The 20533-nt window shown below is 43.4% G+C and overlaps 1 protein-coding gene across 3 annotated transcripts in view; it reads left to right on the top strand.

The window, feature by feature from the left end:
• The window catches only part of LOC121533082 (VPS10 domain-containing receptor SorCS1), a 166460-nt gene that overhangs the window by 128288 nt on the left and 17639 nt on the right, over positions 1-20533 (top strand). For all 3 annotated transcript variants that reach the window (XM_045223146.1, XM_045223147.1, XM_045223148.1), the window contains exons 9-16: positions 2629-2808; positions 8904-9050; positions 10758-10860; positions 13784-13860; positions 14465-14556; positions 15628-15735; positions 17496-17613; positions 19568-19701. In XM_045223146.1, the coding sequence (XP_045079081.1) occupies positions 2629-2808; positions 8904-9050; positions 10758-10860; positions 13784-13860; positions 14465-14556; positions 15628-15735; positions 17496-17613; positions 19568-19701 (959 nt within the window). The remainder of the gene's footprint in view (positions 1-2628; positions 2809-8903; positions 9051-10757; positions 10861-13783; positions 13861-14464; positions 14557-15627; positions 15736-17495; positions 17614-19567; positions 19702-20533) is intronic.

Raw genomic sequence — 20533 nt, 5'->3', positions numbered from 1 at the left:
GTCGTATGTTATGGTGTCCGCGTCGATCCTCCTCCACTCCGCGTTGGCCCATTCCAACGCCTTCCCGGAAAGGCAGGAGATCAGGGCGGACACGCTCTCATGTCCCGAGGGCGCCGGGTGCACGGTGGCCAGGTACAGCTCCACCTGGAGAAGGAAACCCTGACACCCGGCCGCGGTCCCATCGTAGGCCCTCGGGAGCGAGAGTCGGACTCCTCGGTGTTCCGGTGCGGGAATGGGCTGACTGGCCGATGGTGCTGGCAGGGAGGATGGCGGTGGAGGCGTCCCCCAGCCTCGGATGGTGGTGATCGCCTCCTGCAGTGCGGTCCCCATCTGCAGGATCTGGTCACCTTGTTCCCGGACCTTGTCCTCCAGCGTCGCCTGGGCTGCTGCGGCTCCTGCTGATTCCATTCTTTAAAGTGTGTTATTCTGTCACGCGTGCTGTAGGTGGGTGTAGTGGTGGAATCAAACGCAGGACACCGAAGTATAGTCCAACAGACTTTAGTAAATCTCCAACAAGGAAATACGACAACACTTGCCCGAAGGCGAAATTACGCACGAAGGCGAACAAAACAAAAGCGCACTAAACAGGTGCGTAAACACTCCAACGCAGTGGAGGGAAGCTCAACCGAGCGAAATAGCGAAATAAGCCCTACACACGACAGACCAAAATCAATAACACACAACACTAGACAAACACAACGAGAAACTTATAGGACACTAATTACGCTAAACGAGAACAGGTGTCACAACAAACAGACAAAAGCAAACGAACATGAAACATACAACGGTGGCAGCTAGTATTCCGGAGACAACGAACGCCGAAGCCTGCCCGAACAAGGAAGAGAGGCAGCCTCGGCCGAAACCGTGACACACAGGTAGCTTTCTATCCAGCGTCTCTTTGTTATTTATGAGTGAACTGAGGCCTCTCTTGCAGCTATATGACTGTGGCCTCTCTTGTGCTCTTCCCACCTCTCCATTGACAATTAAACATGTTGTATTCAATCAAGCCCTGGGCCATCCTATTCTCTCTCTCTCTCTCTCTCTCTCTCTCTCTCTCTCTCTCTCTCTCTCTCTCTCTCTCTCTCTCTCTCTCTCTCTCTCTCTCTCTCTCTCTCTCTCTCTCTCCACACTGAGATGTTGCAGGCGCAGTCAGAGGTAGATGAAATTCACTAGCGAGAACAGCGTGTGTCCCTCTGTGTTAGTGCGGGCCGACAAGCACACAATTCAAGTTAATATGTGTAATATCCTCCTTGCCGGAGTTACGTTGGTGAGAATGAGGTCTGATACTGATTTATTCTTATGATTAAACCCAGCAGGGGTGGGATGGGTAAATTGGGTAGACGGGGGTTCTCGAAAGGCCACTGTAATACACCCGTTGGCATATTACAATTAGCAGGCGTTGATTGTGACTACATGGAATTCAAAACTGATTCAAAGTGTCAATTTTATTTAAGGTTAATCAAGGGGGAGGTTAGATTCGATTATGATTTATGTTATTTTCTTGTGATTATGCGCTGGATTAATTAAAATGCATTCTAAGTGGGTAGATGCTCGCAAAAGTTGTCAGAATTGAACTATCATCTCCATGGGGGAGCTACAGTAGTTAGATATAGTATCAAATCAACATTTTAATTAATCAGATCACTTCCACTGTACTATACTTCTGAAGCAGTAGATTGTTTTTGTCTTACATTACTGGTGAAAAGGAGGGGGAAGTTACACATTTTGAGAGTTACATACTGCATCACCTCTGTTCTAAAATTGGAGGTGTGAGTTTGAGTCTGTGTTGCTTGATACTCTCTTCATTAAGTTGTTCATTCCAGTGTAATTGCACTGTAATTACTATTGTGTAAGTGAAATTAGTTGGCCTGCATGTCATGAATTAAACCTGATTGTGTCACCAATGTACTCTAATTGAAATGGTTAGCTACCAACTAATTATTGAATTGTAATGCTGTAAAAATGATTCATTTAAATGTTCAATTAGTTACCAATATATATACACACTCAGTGTACCAAACATTAAGAACACCTTCATAATATTGAGTTGCCCTCAGAACAGCCTCAATTTGTCGCGGCATGAACTCTACAAGGTGTCGAAAGCGTTCCACAGGGATACTGGCCCATGTTGACTCCAATGATTCCCACTGTTGTGTCAAGTTGGCTGGATATCCTATGGGTGGTGGACCATTCTTGATACACACAGGAAACTGTTGAGCGTGAAAAACCCAGCAGCGTTGAGGTTCTTGACACACTCAAACTGGTGCGCCTTACACCTACTACCATACCCCATTCAAAGGCACTTAAATATTTTGTCTTGCCCATTCACCCTCTGAATGGCATACATACACAATCCATGTCTCAATTCTCTCAATGCTTAAAAATGCTTCTTTAACCTGTCTCCTCCCCTTCATCTACACTGATTGAAGTGGATTTAACAAGTAACATCAACAAGGGATCATAGCTAGTCATGGAAAGAGCAGATGATCCTAATGTTTTGTACAGTCAGTGTATATTAGTCTGTAATTAATTGCACCTTAAAAATGTATGTATTTGTTCCAATGACATGAAACAGTATATATGCAACTTAATGTCAAATGTAACCCGCTGACATTCTTTTTCTTTTAGGACCTGCATGTGATCAGTACGGATGAGAACCGGGTGGTTGCGGCGGTGCAGGAGTGGAACCAGAACGACACCTACAACCTGTACGTGTCAGAGACTGGAGGGGTCTTCTACACCCTGGCCCTGGAGAACGTAGTCAGCAGCATGGGGCACGAGGGCAACGTCATGATAGACCTGTATGAGGTAAATATACAGCGCCATGATTGACCTGTATAAGGTAAATATACAGCGCCATGATTGACCTGTATGAGGTAAATATACAACGTCATGATAGACCTTTATGAGGTAAATATGCAACATCATGATAGACCTTTATGAGGTAAATATACAACGTCATGATAGACCTGTATGAGGTAAATATACAGCGCCATGATTGACCTCCTGTACATGTACAAAGTCAATATACTGGAGATAAGGTAGATCTACCTGTTTGTGTGCCTGAGGCTGGTCTAGTGGGTAACACTGCTACCTGCAGCACATATGTCATCCTGGCTCCACTGCTTCTCTGAATATTCCTCCCTATCTGTCTCTCTGCTCATCTCTACCTATCTCTGTGTCAATAAAATAAAAATACTGTAAATTATATATATATTTTATATACAGTGAGGGAAAAAAGTATTTGATCCCCTGCTGATTTTGTATGTTTGCCCACTGACAAAGAAATGATCAGTCTATAGTTTTAATGGTAGGTTTATTTTAACAGTGAGAGACAGAATAACAACAAAAAAATCCAGGAAAATGCATTTTAAAAATGTTATAAATTGATTTGCATTTTAATGAGGGAAATAAGTATTTGACCCCCTCTCAATCAGAAAGATTTCTGGCTCCCAGGTGTCTTTTATACAGGTAACGAGCTGAGATTAGGAGCACACTCTTAAAGGGAGTGCTCCTAATCTCAGCTTGTTACCTGTATAAAAGACACCTGTCCACAGAAGCAATCAATCAATCAGATTCCAAACTCTCCCAAAGAGCTCTCCAAGGATGTCAGGGACAAGATTGTAGACCTACACACGGCTGGAATGGGTTACAAGACCATCGCCAAACAGCTTGGTGAGAAGGTGACAACAGTTGGTGCGATTATTCGCAAATGGAAGAAACCCAAAATAACTGTCAATCTCCCTCGGCCTGGGGCTCCATGCAAGATCTCACCTCGTGGAGTTGCAATGATCATGAGAACAGTGAGGAATCAGCCCAGAACTACACGGGAGGATCTTGTCAATGATCTCAAGGCAGCTGGGACCATCGTCACCAAGAAAACAATTGGAAACACACTATGCCGTGAAGGACTGAAATCCTGCAGCGCCCGCAAGGTCCCCCTGCTCAAGAAAGCACATATACAGGCCCGTCTGAAGTTTGCCAATGAACATCTGAATGATTCAGAGGAGAACTGGGTGAAAGTGTTGTGGTCAGATGAGACCAAAATCGAGCTTTTGGCATCAACTCAACTCGCCGTGTTTGGAGGAGGAGGAATGCTGCCTATGACGCCAAGAACACCATCCCCACCGTCAAACATGGAGGTGGAAACATTATGCTTTGGGGGTGTTTTTCTGCTAAAGGGACAGGACAACTTCCGCATCAAAGGGACGATGGACGGGGCCATGTACCGTCAAATCTTGGGTGAGAACCTCATTCCCTCAGCCAGGGCATTGAAAATGGGTCGTGGATGGGTATTCCAGCATGACAATGACCCAAAACACACGGCCAAGGCAACAAAGGAGTGGCTCAAGAAGAAGCACATTAAGGTCCTGGAGTGGCCTAGCCAGTCTCCAGACCTTAAACCCATAGAAAATCTGTGGTGGGAGCTGATGGTTCGAGTTGCCAAACGTAGGCTCGAAACCTTAATGACTTGGAGAAGATCTGCAAAGAGGAGTGGGACAAAATCCCTCCTGAGATGTGTGCAAACCTGGTGGCCAATTACAAGAAATGTCTGACCTCTGTGATTGCCAACAAGGGTTTTGCCACCAAGTACTATGTTTTGCAGAGGGGTCAAATACTTATTTCTCTCATTAAAATGCAAATCAATTTATAACATTTTTGACATCTGTTTTTCTGGATTTTTTTGTTGTTATTCTGTCTCTCACTGTTCAAATAAACCTACCATTAAAACTATAGACTGATCATGTCTTTGTCAGTGGGCAAACGCACAAAATCAGCAGGGGATCAAATACTTTTTTCCCTCACTGTATATATATATATGTATATATATATATATATATAGATAGATAGATAGATAGATAGATAGATAGATAGATAGATAGATAGATAGATATATGTGTATATGTTTGTATACAGTGAATATACTGTTAACAAGGCAGGAGTGTGGTGAAGGAGCATGCTTAATGTCATGATTGATCTGTGTGAGGTAAATACACTAGCGATAAGGTACAGTGGGGATAAAAGTATTTAGTCAGCCACCAATTGTGCAAGTTCTCCCACTTAAAAAGATGAGAGAGGCCTGTAATTTTCATCATAGGTACATGTCAACTATGACAGACAAATTGAGAAAAAAAATCCAGAAAATCACACTGTAGGATTTTTTATGAATTTATTTGCAAATTATGGTGGAAAATAAGTATTTGGTCACCTACAAACAAGCAAGATTTCTGGCTCTCACAGACCTGTAACTTCTTCTTTAAGAGGCTCCTCTGTCCTCCACTCATTACCTGTATTAATGGCACCTGTTTGAACTTGTTATCAGTATAAAAGACACCTGTCCACAACCTCAAACAGTCACACTCCAAACTCCACTATGGCCAAGACCAAAGAGCTGTCAAAGGACACCAGAAACAAAATTGTAGACCTGCACCAGGCTGGGAAGACTGAATCTGCAATAGGTAAGCAGCTTGGTTTGAAGAAATCAACTGTGGGAGCAATTATTAGGAAATGGAAGACATACAAGACCACTGATAATCTCTCTCGATCTGGGGCTCCACGCAAGATCTCACCCCGTGGGGTCAAAATGATCACAAGAACGGTGAGCAAAAATCCCAGAACCACACAGGGGGACCTAGTGAATGACCTGCATAGAGCTGGGACCAAAGTAACAAAGCCTACCATCAGTAACACACTACGCCGCCAGGGACTCAAATCCTGCAGTGCCAGACGTGTCCCCCTGCTTAAGCCAGTACATGTCCAGGCCCGTCTGAAGTTTGCTAGAGTGCATTTGGATGATCCAGAAGAGGATTGGGAGAATGTCATATGGTCAGATAAAACCAAAATAGAACTTTTTGGTAAAAACTCAACTCGTCGTGTTTGGAGGACAAAGAATGCTGAGTTGCATCCAAAGAACACCATACCTACTGTGAAGCATGGGGGTGGAAACATCATGCTTTGGGGCTGTTTTTCTGCAAAGGGACCAGGACGACTGATCCGTGTAAAGGAAAGAATGAATGGGGCCATGTATCGTGAGATTTTGAGTGAAAACCTCCTTCCATCAGCAAGGGCATTGAAGATGAAACGTGGCTGGGTCTTTCAGCATGACAATGATCCCAAACACACCGCCCGGGCAACGAAGGAGCGGCTTCGTAAGAAGCATTTCAAGGTCCTGGAGTGGCCTAGCCAGTCTCCAGATCTCAACCCCATAGAAAATCTTTGGAGGGAGTTGAAAGTCTGTGTTGCCCAGCGACAGCCCCAAAACATTACATTTTACATTTACGTCATTTAGCAGACGCTCTTATCCAGAGCGACTTACAGTTAGTGAATACATATTTTTTTTATACTGGCCCCCCGTGGGAATCGAACCCACAACCCTGGCGTTGCAAACGCCATGCTCTATCAACTGAGCTACATCCCTGCCGGCCATTCCCTCCCCTACCCTGGACGATGCTGGGCCAATTGTGCGCCGCCCATGAGTCTCCCGGTCGCGGCCGGCGGCGACAGAGCCTGGATTCGAACCAGGATCTCTAGTGGCACAGTTAGCACTGCGATGCAGTGCCTTAGACCACTGCGCCACTTAGACCACTGCGCCACTCAGGAGTACAACATCACTGCTCTAGAGGAGATCTGCATGGAGGAATGGGCCAAAATACCAGCAACAGTGTGTGAAAACCTTGTGAAGACTTACAGAAAACGTTTGACCTGTGTCATTGCCAACAAAGGTTATATAACAAAGTATTGAGAAACTTTTGTTATTGACCAAATACTTATTTTCCACCATAATTTGCAAATAAATTGTCTGTCATAGTTGACGTGTACCTATGATGAAAATTACAGGCCTCTCTCATCTTTTGAAGTGGGAGAACTTGCACAATTGGTGGCTGACTAAATACTTTTTTCCCCCACTGTAAATACACGTACAGGTTCACAATGCATTTACATTTACATTTAAGCCATTTAGCAGACGCTCTTATCCAGAGCGACTTACAGGAGCAATGCATAAGGGTGGTATGTAATGTTAGAAACAGAGGTAGTTTGCACGAGAGTGTAACCTTGAGATACCAATTGCCTTCATCTTTCCTGAGACCAGAAGTGAATTGTTGCCTCTGGAGCTATGCTGTGGAACACATATACCACATACTCTAGTGGTATATAGGCCTAGGTCTATAGTTGGCTTTGAAGTGTGGCGTCCCTGTGGGGGCATAATATCGAATGCAGACAGAGTTGGAAGAAGTACAAACTATACAGTTTCAAAGTGTTCAACCGCCAAGCACTTTGAGATATTGAATGACTCCCAATGACACAGTTGACAGATGGAATGAATATATCACTAATAATAACCATCAAACACAGCCTCGTTTCAACACAATCTTCCCAAATAGACCTGTTCTTTCTCTATATTACCTTCTCCAGTAATATTAGGTTATATAGACTAGCGATCAATGTGGGGGAGTTTGACGACCAGGAGGTGTAGAGTATAAAGTAATCTCCTGTCACTTTTGGAAGTAAACCGAATTGCTGTTCCATTTTCAAAGGCGCTTTGGAATGAACACAGAAGCAGTTTCAAACTGCTGACGTGCACATTATTTCCTTTGATGAATAACTGCAGATATTAGCTTACATACCTGATACAAATGTGGGGCCCGCTGAATACCAGATTGCCAGGGAAGAAAATATCAATGGAATGGGTATCAGCTCCATGGAAAATCAAATAATTAGACTGTTGATGATATACCAGCCGTGTCTAAACCCCTCATTTGGCCTTGTGATCGGCGATATAATCAAATTCAGTCCCTTGATTGGGGTCGGGGACCCGAAACATAGCATATGCTAAAATCTGAGCTCCAGGCGAGATTGAAGTATCTGTCAATTATTGACGAGAAGGGAGTGCTTGGCTGATGCATGTGAGGACTTCAACTCAATTTCATATTCAGAGTTATTTCCCAAGCCCCCAAGTCAGATTAACTTAGGACATGTATCTTACTACATACAGAGTGTCTCTAGAGTATAGACGATAAATTGCATCTTATTTATTTTGTAATATATGGCTTTTAGCGAGATGTTCTCACGCTTTTATGGTAATAGGATGTTTCTGTGTATCGCCAGAGGGGATCTACTGTAATGTGCATCATAATATATTGTGCTCTGCTTAATGCAGCAGATATGATTATGATACAGATGTCTCTTTTTTTGCTGAGAATTTTCCCGCACCGCAGAAAATGCAGATGAGCTTCATGATTTCCTTAAATTCACTGAAAACCCGCACTAACACACGGTTATGTAGCCTACTTTTTGCCAGCTAATAGCCTAACCACCGATCAAGGTACATTATGGACTAAACATTCAAATCCTGTTGCTGCAGGATTATTTTGCTGTGACAATATAGGTCTAATTAAGATGCTACATCTGTATCGCAATCATATCTCCTGCATTAAGCATAGCACAATATATTATGATGCACATCACAGTAGATCCCCTCTGGCGATACACACAAACATCCTATAACCATAAAAGCGTGATAACATCTAGCTAAACACAATATAATATATGTTTGTATTACAAGATAAGTAAGACTTGATTTATTGTCTAGACTCTATGAAAATGCGTAATATTAGTCAGGTATTTTTATCCCTCATCCATTATCTTGATGAGACAGCCTGGTCTCGTATTTTGTTCATTACATACTTACACTTTGGACTTTTTATGTTAATAAAAGACAAAAAATAACATAAGACCACTTTTAGTTGAGAACAGTGTGTCTGACCATTTCCCTATAAATAGGTCTAGAACCTTCCTTGAAGTAACCACTAATTATTAGACAAGCTACAATTTGGTGCTGTTAGCAGGGTATAATAGAAGTATTACATCTTCCAAACATGTTTTCCCTAATCTCTATCTCCTAGGTGGCGGGTATAAAAGGGATGTTCCTCGCCAACAAGAAGATGGACAACGTGGTGAAGACCTATATCACCTACAACAGAGGGAGAGACTGGAGGCTACTGCAGGCTCCCATTGCTGACCTGAGGGGCAACAGCATCCACTGTGAACTAGTGAGGACACACACATGCATGCACACACACACACAAAAAAACACACACACACGGATACACACACACCACACAAACAGATGCACGCATGTACCAAACACGCATGGATACACACATGGATATACACACACGTCATAACACTGTTGGACTTGTCAATGGGGCCTTGTCAGAAGTTGACTGATCTGGGCCGTTGCCACGGTGCTGAGGTGGTGAAGGAAGGGGGATAGAGCTCTGAAAGAGCACTGCTCGTCAAATCTGAGCGCTCCTGAGGTTGGGCAGCCGAGGAAGCTAGCGGAGCTGAAAGGTCAGCCATTTTGATTTTGATCCAGTCCAATAAACTGATCTCACGTTTAGAGAGAGACGTGTCAGAAAGAGAGAGATAAAGAGAGAGAGATAAAGAGAGAGATAAAGAGAGAGATAAAGAGAGAGATAAATAGATAGATAAAGAGAGAGATAAAGAGAGAGATAAAGAGAGAGATAAACTATGCCTTTCTTTTCTTTGTTTCTCCACAAACTTGGGTGTTGATTGTTCATGCTAGCTAGTAGCTACTTTCAATGGCCAAAGTTGAGATTTTTGCTATATTGTTTATTCAGTGTCTTTCTTATTTATTTTTTACCTCTTTCTCTTCCCAATGTCGTGATATCCAATTGGTAGTTACAGTCTTGTCCCATCGCTGCAACTCCCGTACGGACTCGGGAGAGGCGAAGGTCGAGGGCCTTGCATCCTTCGAAACACGACCCTGCCAAGCTGCACTGCTTCTTGACACACTGCTCGCTCAACCTGGAAGCCAGCCGCACCAATGTTGTCGGAGGAAACACCGTCCAACTGGCGACTGTGTCAGCGTGCATGCGCCCGGCCCGCCACAGGAGTCACTAGAGTGCGATACGACAAGGACATCCCGGCCGGCCAAACCCTCCCCTAACCTGGACGACGCTGGGCCAATTGTGCGCCGCCTCATGGGTCTCCCGGTTGTGGCCGGCTGCGACACAGCCCGGGATCGAACCCGGATCCGTAGTGATGCCTATAGCACTGCGATGCAGTGCCTTAGACCGCTGTGCCACTTGGTAGGCCGGTGTATTTCTAATAGTTAAGCGTACTGGCCGTCTAAAAGGCTCAAAGTAACACGTATTTGCTCTAATGGTCAGCTTTATTACAGTGTATATTATAGATACAGGTCCCAATCAGCCAAGGGGTAGAGCATAACCCCTTTTCAGCTCCCTTAATACACCCTCAAAGAATGACCCTTTGATAAAGTAATTAGTGATTCGAGAGCGCACCTCGCCTTCGCCCAGTATTATGCAGTCATTTGTCAGAAAATGTCAGCCTTTTAATAAACCTCAAAACACAACACACAACACACAACACACACGCTCGCACCACTGGCATTTGCAGTGTCCTAATGAGAATTGTGTAGCTAAAGGTTATTCCAATCAAAATGAATGGTGGAAGGAGCCAATGGGGAGTAGTGTTTGTGTGAGGATTTATGATAGGGTGGGGTTGTGTGTGTGTGCACATGCGTGCGTATGTTCGTGTGTGTGTGCGTGCATTCATGCTTGCGTCAATAAATCCCACCTCCATGGCCATTTGCTTGGGGGTCTTCTCTAATGAGTGTTTGTGTTGACATACAGATAAGTCTATTCTGTTGACAGATCTTCCCCCTCCTTTGTTAATGAGTCTGGCTAACTGTTCTGTTTGTCTTTCCTCCCCAGCCATACTGTTCCCTACACCTCCACCTACATGTGTCGGCCAACCCCTACACATCAGGGAATATCGAGAGTAAGGACTCTGCACCGGGGATCATTGTGGCCTCAGGTAGGTGAACATGGGATTTTATTTAAAGTGACAGTGTGGATTTGTAAAGTTACGTTTATTGCGAAATGTGAAGCTCAGATACTTGAGGGGTTTCTTTGACTTAATGAGTTGAATTTAGATAACTTACTTACTTTATCATTCCGGGAAGATCAAATAGGCCTGTATTAAAGTTTTCAAACACTGCCAGTTATACAATTTAGGGGTTTCATTAATGTTGGAAATATATTTGGATTTAAATTATGTACTCAGCCCAAAGCATTTCCTGAAAAGTTTTTGATCCAGCATACTTTAGGACGGCCATGCATAATATTTGTTGTTGGCCCATACTGACGTCCCAGCGCTGTCACCACTGTGCGTCCTATACAGATGGATTTACTAGCTAAGTGCTACACTTGGGAATTGTAGAGTGGGACAGCATCTTCAGAGTGCCTTCTGTTCCTCTTAAGTGCCTTTTCTTATTCTCCTACAGTCACTGCCTGACTAGCGCCCTTCTTTTGTATTTTATATTGTGCTGTATGTAACTGTTGACTCTTCATGACACACTGCTTATCACTGGCTTTACATGGCTCTTTCAGTCAGATATGACATTCTCCCATTTGCACATGAACAGAGACAAAATATATGGTTTCGCAATGTTAAAATAACACCTTTGCCACCTAACTGAACATGTTTCTATAAAGGGACATTTTGTTATATCGTTTATTTTTATTTTTTACAAACACCCAGCCCTACCATCCACAGTCAGTTTTTCTCTCCCACGGGAACCCAGGTGGCAGCATGTCTGTGTCAACTCAAATGTGTGGCCAAACACAGGAAACCACATTCCGGAAACCCACAATGGTGCACAAAACTATACCATCACGGTTTAGCCCTTTATGGCTGGCTACCGGGCATCCGGGCACAGGAGGGCATGTCTGCTCGATGCACTCATCATCTCCCCACCATTACTTGAGTAAAACAAACACCACAGGAGGATCAGAGACTATGTTGTGTCCCAAATATCACCCTATTCCCAATATAGTGCACTACTTTTGACCAGAGGCTATGCACTAAATAGGGAATAGGGTGCCATTTTGGACGCAGTCTGTCACTATCAGCATCAGTCTCAGAATGGCTTCCCATTTTAGCTGTAGGGCTTTTAATTCCTGCTGGGCTAGACTAGTCTATGACATATCTCCACACACCGTAGGAGTCAGGAGTGGGACTAGTCTACTACTGTACAGTGCCATGTGGTCTCTGGAGAACTGAAGGGCTAGGACTTCATAGGGAAGTATGACTGGCATAGTATGACAAAAGGTATATCGTCTATCGCTAGTACAAGTAGTATTGTTATTACAGAATATCTCTGTATCCATTATATATAATATTATATATATAATGTAACTGACTGTGTTTAGCTGAGTCATGGCTCTGGAACAACAGCTGTGGGACCAGTCATTTACATATAAACACACCACACATAGTATTTGCACATCTCTGTATCCATACTGTAACCTACAGTGTTTTGCTGGGTCATATATCTCTAAAGCAAAAAAAAAAAACGCTGTAGGGAAAGTGAGCAGAGCTCTGTTGCACCTCAACACTGGATAAAAGCCCTTAATCCTAGTGTACAAATCAAATCAAATTAAATCAAATCACATTTCATTTGTCAAATGCGCCGAATACAACGGGTGTAGACTTTACCGTTAAATGTTTGCTTACGAGCCCTTCCCAACGATGCAGAGTTAAAAAAATTATAATAAAAAGAAAAATAGTAACACAAGGAATAAAATACACAAGAATGGAGCTATATACAGGGAGTACCAGTACCAGATCAATGTGCAGAGGTACAAGGTATTTGAGGTAGATATGTACATGTAGGCATGGTAAAGTGACTAGGCATCAGGATAGATAATGATAAGGTATTTGAGGTAGATAGGTACATGAAGGCAGGGTAAAGTGACTAGGCATCAGGATAGATAATGATAAGGTATTTGAGGTAGATAGGTACATGAAGGCAGGGTAAAGTGACTAGGCATCAGGATAGATAATAATAAGATATTTGAGGTAGATATGTACATGAAGGCAGGGTAAAGTGACTAGGCATCAGGATAGAGAATGATAAGTCAAACAAAGAACAGTAGCAGAGGCATACAGAATGCAGCGTGGAGAGAGATGATTTGGAGGGTGGGATTGATGGAGAGGGGGAGGAAGGGAGGCTCTGGGGGTTACACCCTGGAACAGTGTTAATAAGGAGGGAGGAGAGAGAGAGAGAGAGAGAGAGAGAGAGAGAGAGAGAGAGAGAGAGAGAGAGAGAGAGAGAGAGAGAGAGAGAGAGAGAGAGAGAGAGAGAGAGAGAGAGAGAGAGAGAGAGAGAGAGAGAGAGAGAGAGAGAGAGAGAGAGAGAGAGAGAGAGAGAGAGAGAGAGAGAGAGAGAGAGAGAGAACTCTGAGGGTTATACCCTGGAACACTTCTCCTCTAGCCTCCTGTTGAACCACCTGACTCTAATTAGCCACTAAATGGGGGTAATTATAGTAGAAGACTCAACAGCCACAGTCTGATAGCGGAGGTCTTTATATGATAGAGGAGACTGGATGGTTAATACAGCACAGTAAGTGGACTATATTACTGTGATGAGTTCGGAAACCTTTTTTAGTTATCAATGTATGAAAGGACACGACTGACTTTGACTCTAGTATACAATCTGTGCGTCCTTCAGGAAGAAATGTCATTAATCACTTCTGTAATGTAAGACACTTCCTGTATGACTTTCAATGTTTTATTAAGGTAATGTACAGTACATCAGGCAGCTGTGGAATTTTGGATTTTATTTAAATCAGCCCCACACCCTCAAGGATATCAGTAGTTTAGCACTTGGCTAAAGTCATACGGGACTCTCTCATGCCGATCACTTCACCCAACCTCCCCCCACCCCTCTCCTCAGGCTCCATCGGAGCGGAGTTGACCACCAGCAACGTGAGCATGTTCATCACCTCGGATGCCGGCAACACCTGGAGACAGGTGAGGAGCAGGAAGAGCAAAGTTTGTGTGTGTGTGAGAGAGAGAGATCCTCACCATCTCAACAACTACATCATCATCCTCTCAGGATGGTGTTTAATCCAACACCACTCCGCCCGCCGCTGTGATTTAGTGCAGATAATCAAATGAGATTTCGAGACTAATTTTATTCGGTAGCCCCCCTGCCTTTGCCCATACAACGATGCCTGTGGGTGGGTGTCTTTGTCACCTCTCCTCTACCTCCCTTATTTGACGGCCGCAATTTCAATTTATGGGGCCTCGTGTCTAATTAAAGGACACAGATGAAAAATAATTAAAAGAGAATTGACGCGGCAACGTCAGACCACATTGGAGTGTGATGTGTTTTGGTTTTGAGGAAGAGAGAGGGAGGGAGAGAGAGAGGGAGGGGGAGGGGTTTCTGATGTATTATCATCTTGCTGATTTGAGCCATAACTAATTTCAGGTGTGTGTGTAAGGGGTGTGTGTGCATATGTGTGTGTACTTTCGTTCATTAGGTTGCTCTTTCATCAACATTAAAGTCTTGGTCTTGGTAATCTATAACGCTAGTCATTTGATGAGTTTATACTTTATACCTTTTGTCTTTCAGATCTTTGATGAGGAGTACAGTGTTCTCTACCTGGACCAAGGAGGGGCTCTGGTGGCTATAAGACACACTCCACTCCCCATCCGACACCTATGGTGAATCTCTATTAGAGAAATATCATTTGTCATGGTTTGCATCGACTCTCTCTCTCTCTTTAATTTCTCTCTCCCTCTCTTCTTCTCTCTCTCTCTCTCTCTCTCTCTCTCTCTCTCTCTCTCTCTCTCTCTCTCTCTCTCTCTCTCTCTCTCTCTCTCTCAGGAAGACTCAATCCTCACGTTCCCACAACCCTGATAGCGTAATGAGTATGTCTAAGAACATAGGAAGTTATTAGTGTAATTCCGAACCAGTAGGCCGTGAGATATTCTCCTCCTTTGACGATTGCCATTCAATTTCACCTTTCCCTGTTCGTTACTTGATGTAAGCCTTGCCTTTCAGTGCCTTTGGAATGCAGTGCTCATATCCTGTGTCATGGTGGAATAATTTAAATATAGTTTTTATTAGTTTGATAAGACACTGGAGAAGATGTGTGTTTTCTCCCATAGAGATGTATAAAATACTGTAATATTATACACAATAATATGTTCTAATTCTGTCAGTTATGGCGTGTGCCAGCAGCATACCACTGCTGGCTTGGCTCTGAAGCTAAGCCGGGTTGGTCCTGGTCAGTCCCTGGATGGGAGACCAGATGCTGCTGGAATTGGTGTTGGAGGGCCAGTAGGCGGCAGTCTTTCCTCTGGTATAAAAAAATATCCCAATGCCCCAGGGCAGTGATTGGGGACATTGCCCTTTGTAAGGTGCTGTCTTTTGGATGGGACATTGAACAGGTGTCCTGACTCTCTGTGGTCACTAAAGATCCCATGGCACTTATTGTAAGAGTAGAGGTGTTAACCCCGGTGTCCTGGCTAAATTCCCAATCTGACCCTCATACCATCATGGCCACCTAATCATCCCCAGCTTCCAATTGGATCGTTCATCTCCTCTCCTGTAACTATTCCCCAGGCCTTTTACTGTAAATGAGAATATGTTCTCAGTCAACTTGCCTGGTAAAATAAGGGATAAATAAAATGTTCTTATTCTATTGCTAATGTCTCTCCCATAGAAAATACTATAATGCTGTTAAATACACTAATGGAGTTCTAATTCTATTTCTATGGTTCCTCCCACAGGATGAGTTTCGACGAGGGGAGACAGTGGAATAAATACAGTTTCACCATGTCGCCCCTGTTTGTGGACGGGTTACTAGGGGAGCCGGGGGAGGAGACTCTCATTATGACGTAAGTCAACTTTATTTGCCCAATTTTGAATGAGAGGGAGACAGATAAGGGGAAACTCAGAGCCAAAAGTGGTGGATGCAGGATTCAAACGTTGGCCCAAAAGTGTACTGTATGTGGTCCGTATAGCCGACAGTGCTACCACTACACCATACAGTAAAATGAAATCACGTCTGATTGCAGATATACAGTATGTTTGATATGTTAACACAATGAATTGAGATTGAATGAACCGTAACCGTGAAAGATGTGTTAACATTATGTGTGGGAGTTTGCTCAATCCAAACCCTGGTAGAAACGACAGCGCTGATTGCCCATTTTCCTAACATGAATTGAATAGATCCCTCTCAAGGTCTAGCTTCACATCAAAACCATCTGTCTCGGGATTATGATCACAGAGACATCAATGGTGTTGGGAGACCGGCGACAGCAGAACACTCCATTTGAAGAACATGAGGAACATCATCAAAAATAAAATAGTCGATGTCTAAAGGACCGAAGAGGAAAGTAGGGCTCTAAAAGTTCTTGCTGCATTATGTAGCAACATTAACTCAATCATTTTAAGAAACATGGCATATGAAGTTTTCTGTCTTTTCTATAACTTCTTTCATTCTAGAATGACCCACTTAGCTATACTACATGAGATGCTACTGCTCTTATTAGACTTTTTGGTGTAAAACCTTGAGGGCTGCGGCATAAGGTTTCCCATAGCCCTTACATCCGTGTTTTATAACACCTGTCATCACCATAACTGAGTGACGGACAGACAGTTGACTTTGTAGTCAGCACCGCAACAGAAGGGTAGGCCACAGCTGCTGAGACTGGGAGAGGGAAGGACAGAAGTAGGGAGAGAGAGAGTTAAGGGGAGAGACTGAGACAGATGAAGGGAAAGAGAGGGGGGGACTTAGACAGAGATACAGTGAGAGAGGAAGATGGAAGGAAAATATAGGAGAAATGACTTTCTCCCTGTAGGCCCAGAGTGCTATACACTACTATGAACCAGCTGAGACAGACAGGACTATGGGATATGATACTGTTAGGAGATTGTTGACAGCCTACTACAGCTTTTCACAGAAAAAAATCAATGTTGTACTCGTTTTCTCTGCATCTCTGTGTATGGACACCTCATTATTTATCATTAGTTCATTTCAGACCATTTTCTTATCAATTAATAATGATTTTACAGTTAGTGACAGTTATGGACCAGCGCCTCAGTCCGTTAATTGATGGATTGATTGTGATACATTTGTTGTTTGATTAGCAGAGATAGGAGGTAAATTCCAGAAACACTCCCACCCAATTTTCTCTGAGAAGTAATTATATCTGAGACGTGTGAATGTTCATTTGATGTGGTGTCATAACCTTAAATGTCTGTTGAAGTTTGTGTTGAATCTGAGGGAAAGTGATTGTAAAGTGATTAATTTAGATTCCATAGTATACATTCCATTAGTTGCCAAATGCCATTTCTCTAAAGCTTTTAGTAATAACTGTCATGTTCGTCCAAGTCAAAGAAAGAAAATATCTTGACTCCTCGGTCTGACAACTGAGGGACTTCCTAATATGGGTGCTGTACCTGACACTCCTTAGTTTGTCTAGTGTTTTTCTCTCTGCCACCTTCTGTCACCCTAATCATTATAACGAGACTTCTGTGTTTCAGTGTAGTGTACCTATCGGTGTTCACAGCTGATGTGGCTTTGCTATCTGACAACCAGATACCAGTGTACCTTTTCTGCTGCAGCTGTACGGTTCTTTGCTGTTTGCAGGATCTTTGGCCACGTCAGTCACCGGTCAGAGTGGCAGCTGGTCAAGATTGACTTCAGGTCCATCTTCAACCGGAGATGTACAGAGGGGGACTACCAGACATGGCACCTACACAACCAGGTAATGGCACCTACATAACTCTGTCTGCAGAAGAACTGGCTTCAGAGGCCTACCTCAGCCTTGTCATTACAGCTTTGGACAGCTCCCAACATGTAGCACACTAGCAACCCCACTCTCAGTGCTTTATGACCAAAGCACTTCCATTGCAAGAAGTTGTGAGCACTTGATATCTTGCACTTACCTCTATTTTGAAGTGTCACCCAAACTTTTAAGATGGGGATAAAACTTGTAACTCACTCAGACTTCTTCAAAAGGTGTCTAACGTTAGGAAAATGTTATTAAGTTAAAGCTGCAATATGTAACTTTTTGGGCGACCTGACCAAATTCACATAGAAATGTGAGTTATAGATCTGTCATTCTCATTGAAAGCAAGTCTAAGAAGCGGTTCTATGTGCGCTATTTCTATGCTTCCCGTTCATAAGTTTTGTTTTTGCGTCTTACTTACGATTTTGTACACCAGCTGAAAATACAATATTTTTGGTTATGCAAAATATATTTCATAGGGGTTTAGATGGTACACTGATTCTCTACACTATACTTGTCACATAAACTAAAATTAGGCCAGCTATTAGAGATTTAGCAACCAGGAAACGGTGGAGTGATTTCTGCCTAATGCATCTTTAAACTGCTACATTTAAATTTTTGTCAAACTCTCTTATCCAGGTTAAGTGCCTTGCTCAAGGGCACATCGGCAGATTGTTCACCTAGTCGTCTCGGGGCTTCGAACCAGTGACCTTTCGGTTACTGCCTCAACGCTCTTAACCGCTAGGCTACATGCCACCCCTACTACTACAACGTGTGCTTTGGGACCATTCCCACAAACCCCCATCTCTTATAATTTACTTGATAGAGAGGTCTAGATAGACTGAGACCCTTGATCAAATGAAAGACTGTTTTGGCATGCAGTGTACTGCTTGATCACTCCCCTACATCCACGCTCTGCTACAATCCACGCTCTGCTCTGTGTTGAGCTGTGGAGTGTGCGCTGGACAGGTGCCGGACGTTCCTCTCCCTCAGGGCCGAAAGCACTTAGGCATACTGCCTCTAATTCTTGCTGATGGATGTGTGTCTCTACAATTCTCCTTAAAAAACACTGCATACATTTGAGGTAGAGCATTCGCTCAGGCTCAAATGTATGCAGTGTTTCATAAGGAGAGCCTAGACAGACCCAGAGTCAAACATAAGGATGAGACAGAGAGTGCTTCTTTATTCTGACCAAGCTACCATAATTGACTCAAACACCCACATGATTGGGCTGGCCCTAATGATCAAAACATATAGCCATGGAAGAGGTAAACAATTATAGAGGTAAACATTGGGCAGGAAGAATAGATTGGGAACTGGTCCAAAGGAAAGGCTGTGGTGTGTGTTTTTAAAGCAACAGTCTGTCATATCTGTCATATTGACCCTCAAATTGCCAGACAAAGTGGCAGGGTAAGGTGTTGAAATGGCAGATTGTGGCTTTAAGACCATTTGGATCCAATCAGGCCATTTGTGTTATCACGTTGAACACCAGGGATGTATAGAGCTCTTACTGCTGGTAAATGGAGATTTAAGATTGGAAGCATCTCACTACTGACACATATTGCACTGACTAAGAAAGTTTCCCTGGATTACTGTAGTCAAGCAAAGTAAAACCCCACATTCAGTGAGAGAGAATGGCAGAACCACTAACTCAAGCGAGCTGCAACAGCTTGTGTGTAGGATACATGAGAGAGAAGTGTTTTAAGTTTAGCATCGCTTACCGCTAGCACACAACATGCTCCTCAGTGGGCAGCGATGCAAAATAAGCCCATGTAAAGGAAAAAGCAACGGCATGCCTTTTCACACACAGTATGATACAGGCATGGTTCACCGCACTGCGGTACATTATTGATGACGATGGGGTGAAATATAACAAAAACAACCCTTTTTCTCAGTTTTTTTTGTTTCAATTCGTAAAATATATCCACAGGGCGAGCCGTGCATCATGGGAGTGAAAAGAATCTACAGGAAGTTGAAGCCCGTAGCCAGGTGCGTTATGGGTAAGACGTACTCGGTGACGATGACCTCGGCGCCCTGCGACTGCACAGAGGCCGACTTTGAGTGGTGAGTAGACAGATGGGTCCCCCTTCACATTAAGTACCCCTAAATGATGCATAAGTAGGTACAGTGTAAATACAATGTAAGTAAACTGGCACACAATAAACATAGTAAACATTACACAAGTTAACGGTTTACTTGAATGGAATAGTACTGAAATAGATCAAATAACTGGAACTGGCTGAGGGTACTTGAGGAGAGACTCCAACACACTACTCGAACATAAAAACACATCCAGCATTACAACTACTGCCTAAGCCGCCCTATCAATATACCACTGGCATATGGAGTGGAGGATGAAAAAAATAGGTCTGGAAGTGAAGTTTGAAAAGATAAGAGATCACCGTCATGGTGAAGCTCACTCCAGATTAGAATTGCAGAGGAGACTTAGCTGCTGGATTCTCTTGGAGGCTGCCCCGGCTAAATGGAATGCAGTCAACTGCACCACTCCAAGCTGTGTGTGTGTTGAAGAATGAAGGAAAAAGTACAGAGAGAGAGGAGGGTTGCCAGGATCCAAGTTCGCATGCTGATAGGGAGTGGGATAGGGAAGTGTGTGGGGGTGCGTGTGAATGTGTGTGTGTCTTTCTCCTTGAATGTCTGCCATTGCTCTCCCCTACAATGTCACCATATGTTTAAGAAACCAATTCTGTCACTGCTTTTGTGGCTTTCAGCTTTTGCCAGTGACTCTCTGTTCATCAACGACGCATTTCCAAAGCTTATTTGCTACAAACTTCACAATCCATTTCTTTGAATGATCTATCAGTATTATTAATGTTGCTTTTGTTAATTCCCAAATCCGTGGGCCACTTGAGTGAGGCGGGAAACTTGGAATGAGTTT

Source organism: Coregonus clupeaformis, chromosome 10 (assembly GCF_020615455.1).
Source record: "Coregonus clupeaformis isolate EN_2021a chromosome 10, ASM2061545v1, whole genome shotgun sequence".
Taxonomy (NCBI): domain Eukaryota; kingdom Metazoa; phylum Chordata; class Actinopteri; order Salmoniformes; family Salmonidae; genus Coregonus; species Coregonus clupeaformis.
Note: the sequence above shows the minus strand (reverse complement) of the source record. Positions and strands in the feature narration are given on the sequence as shown.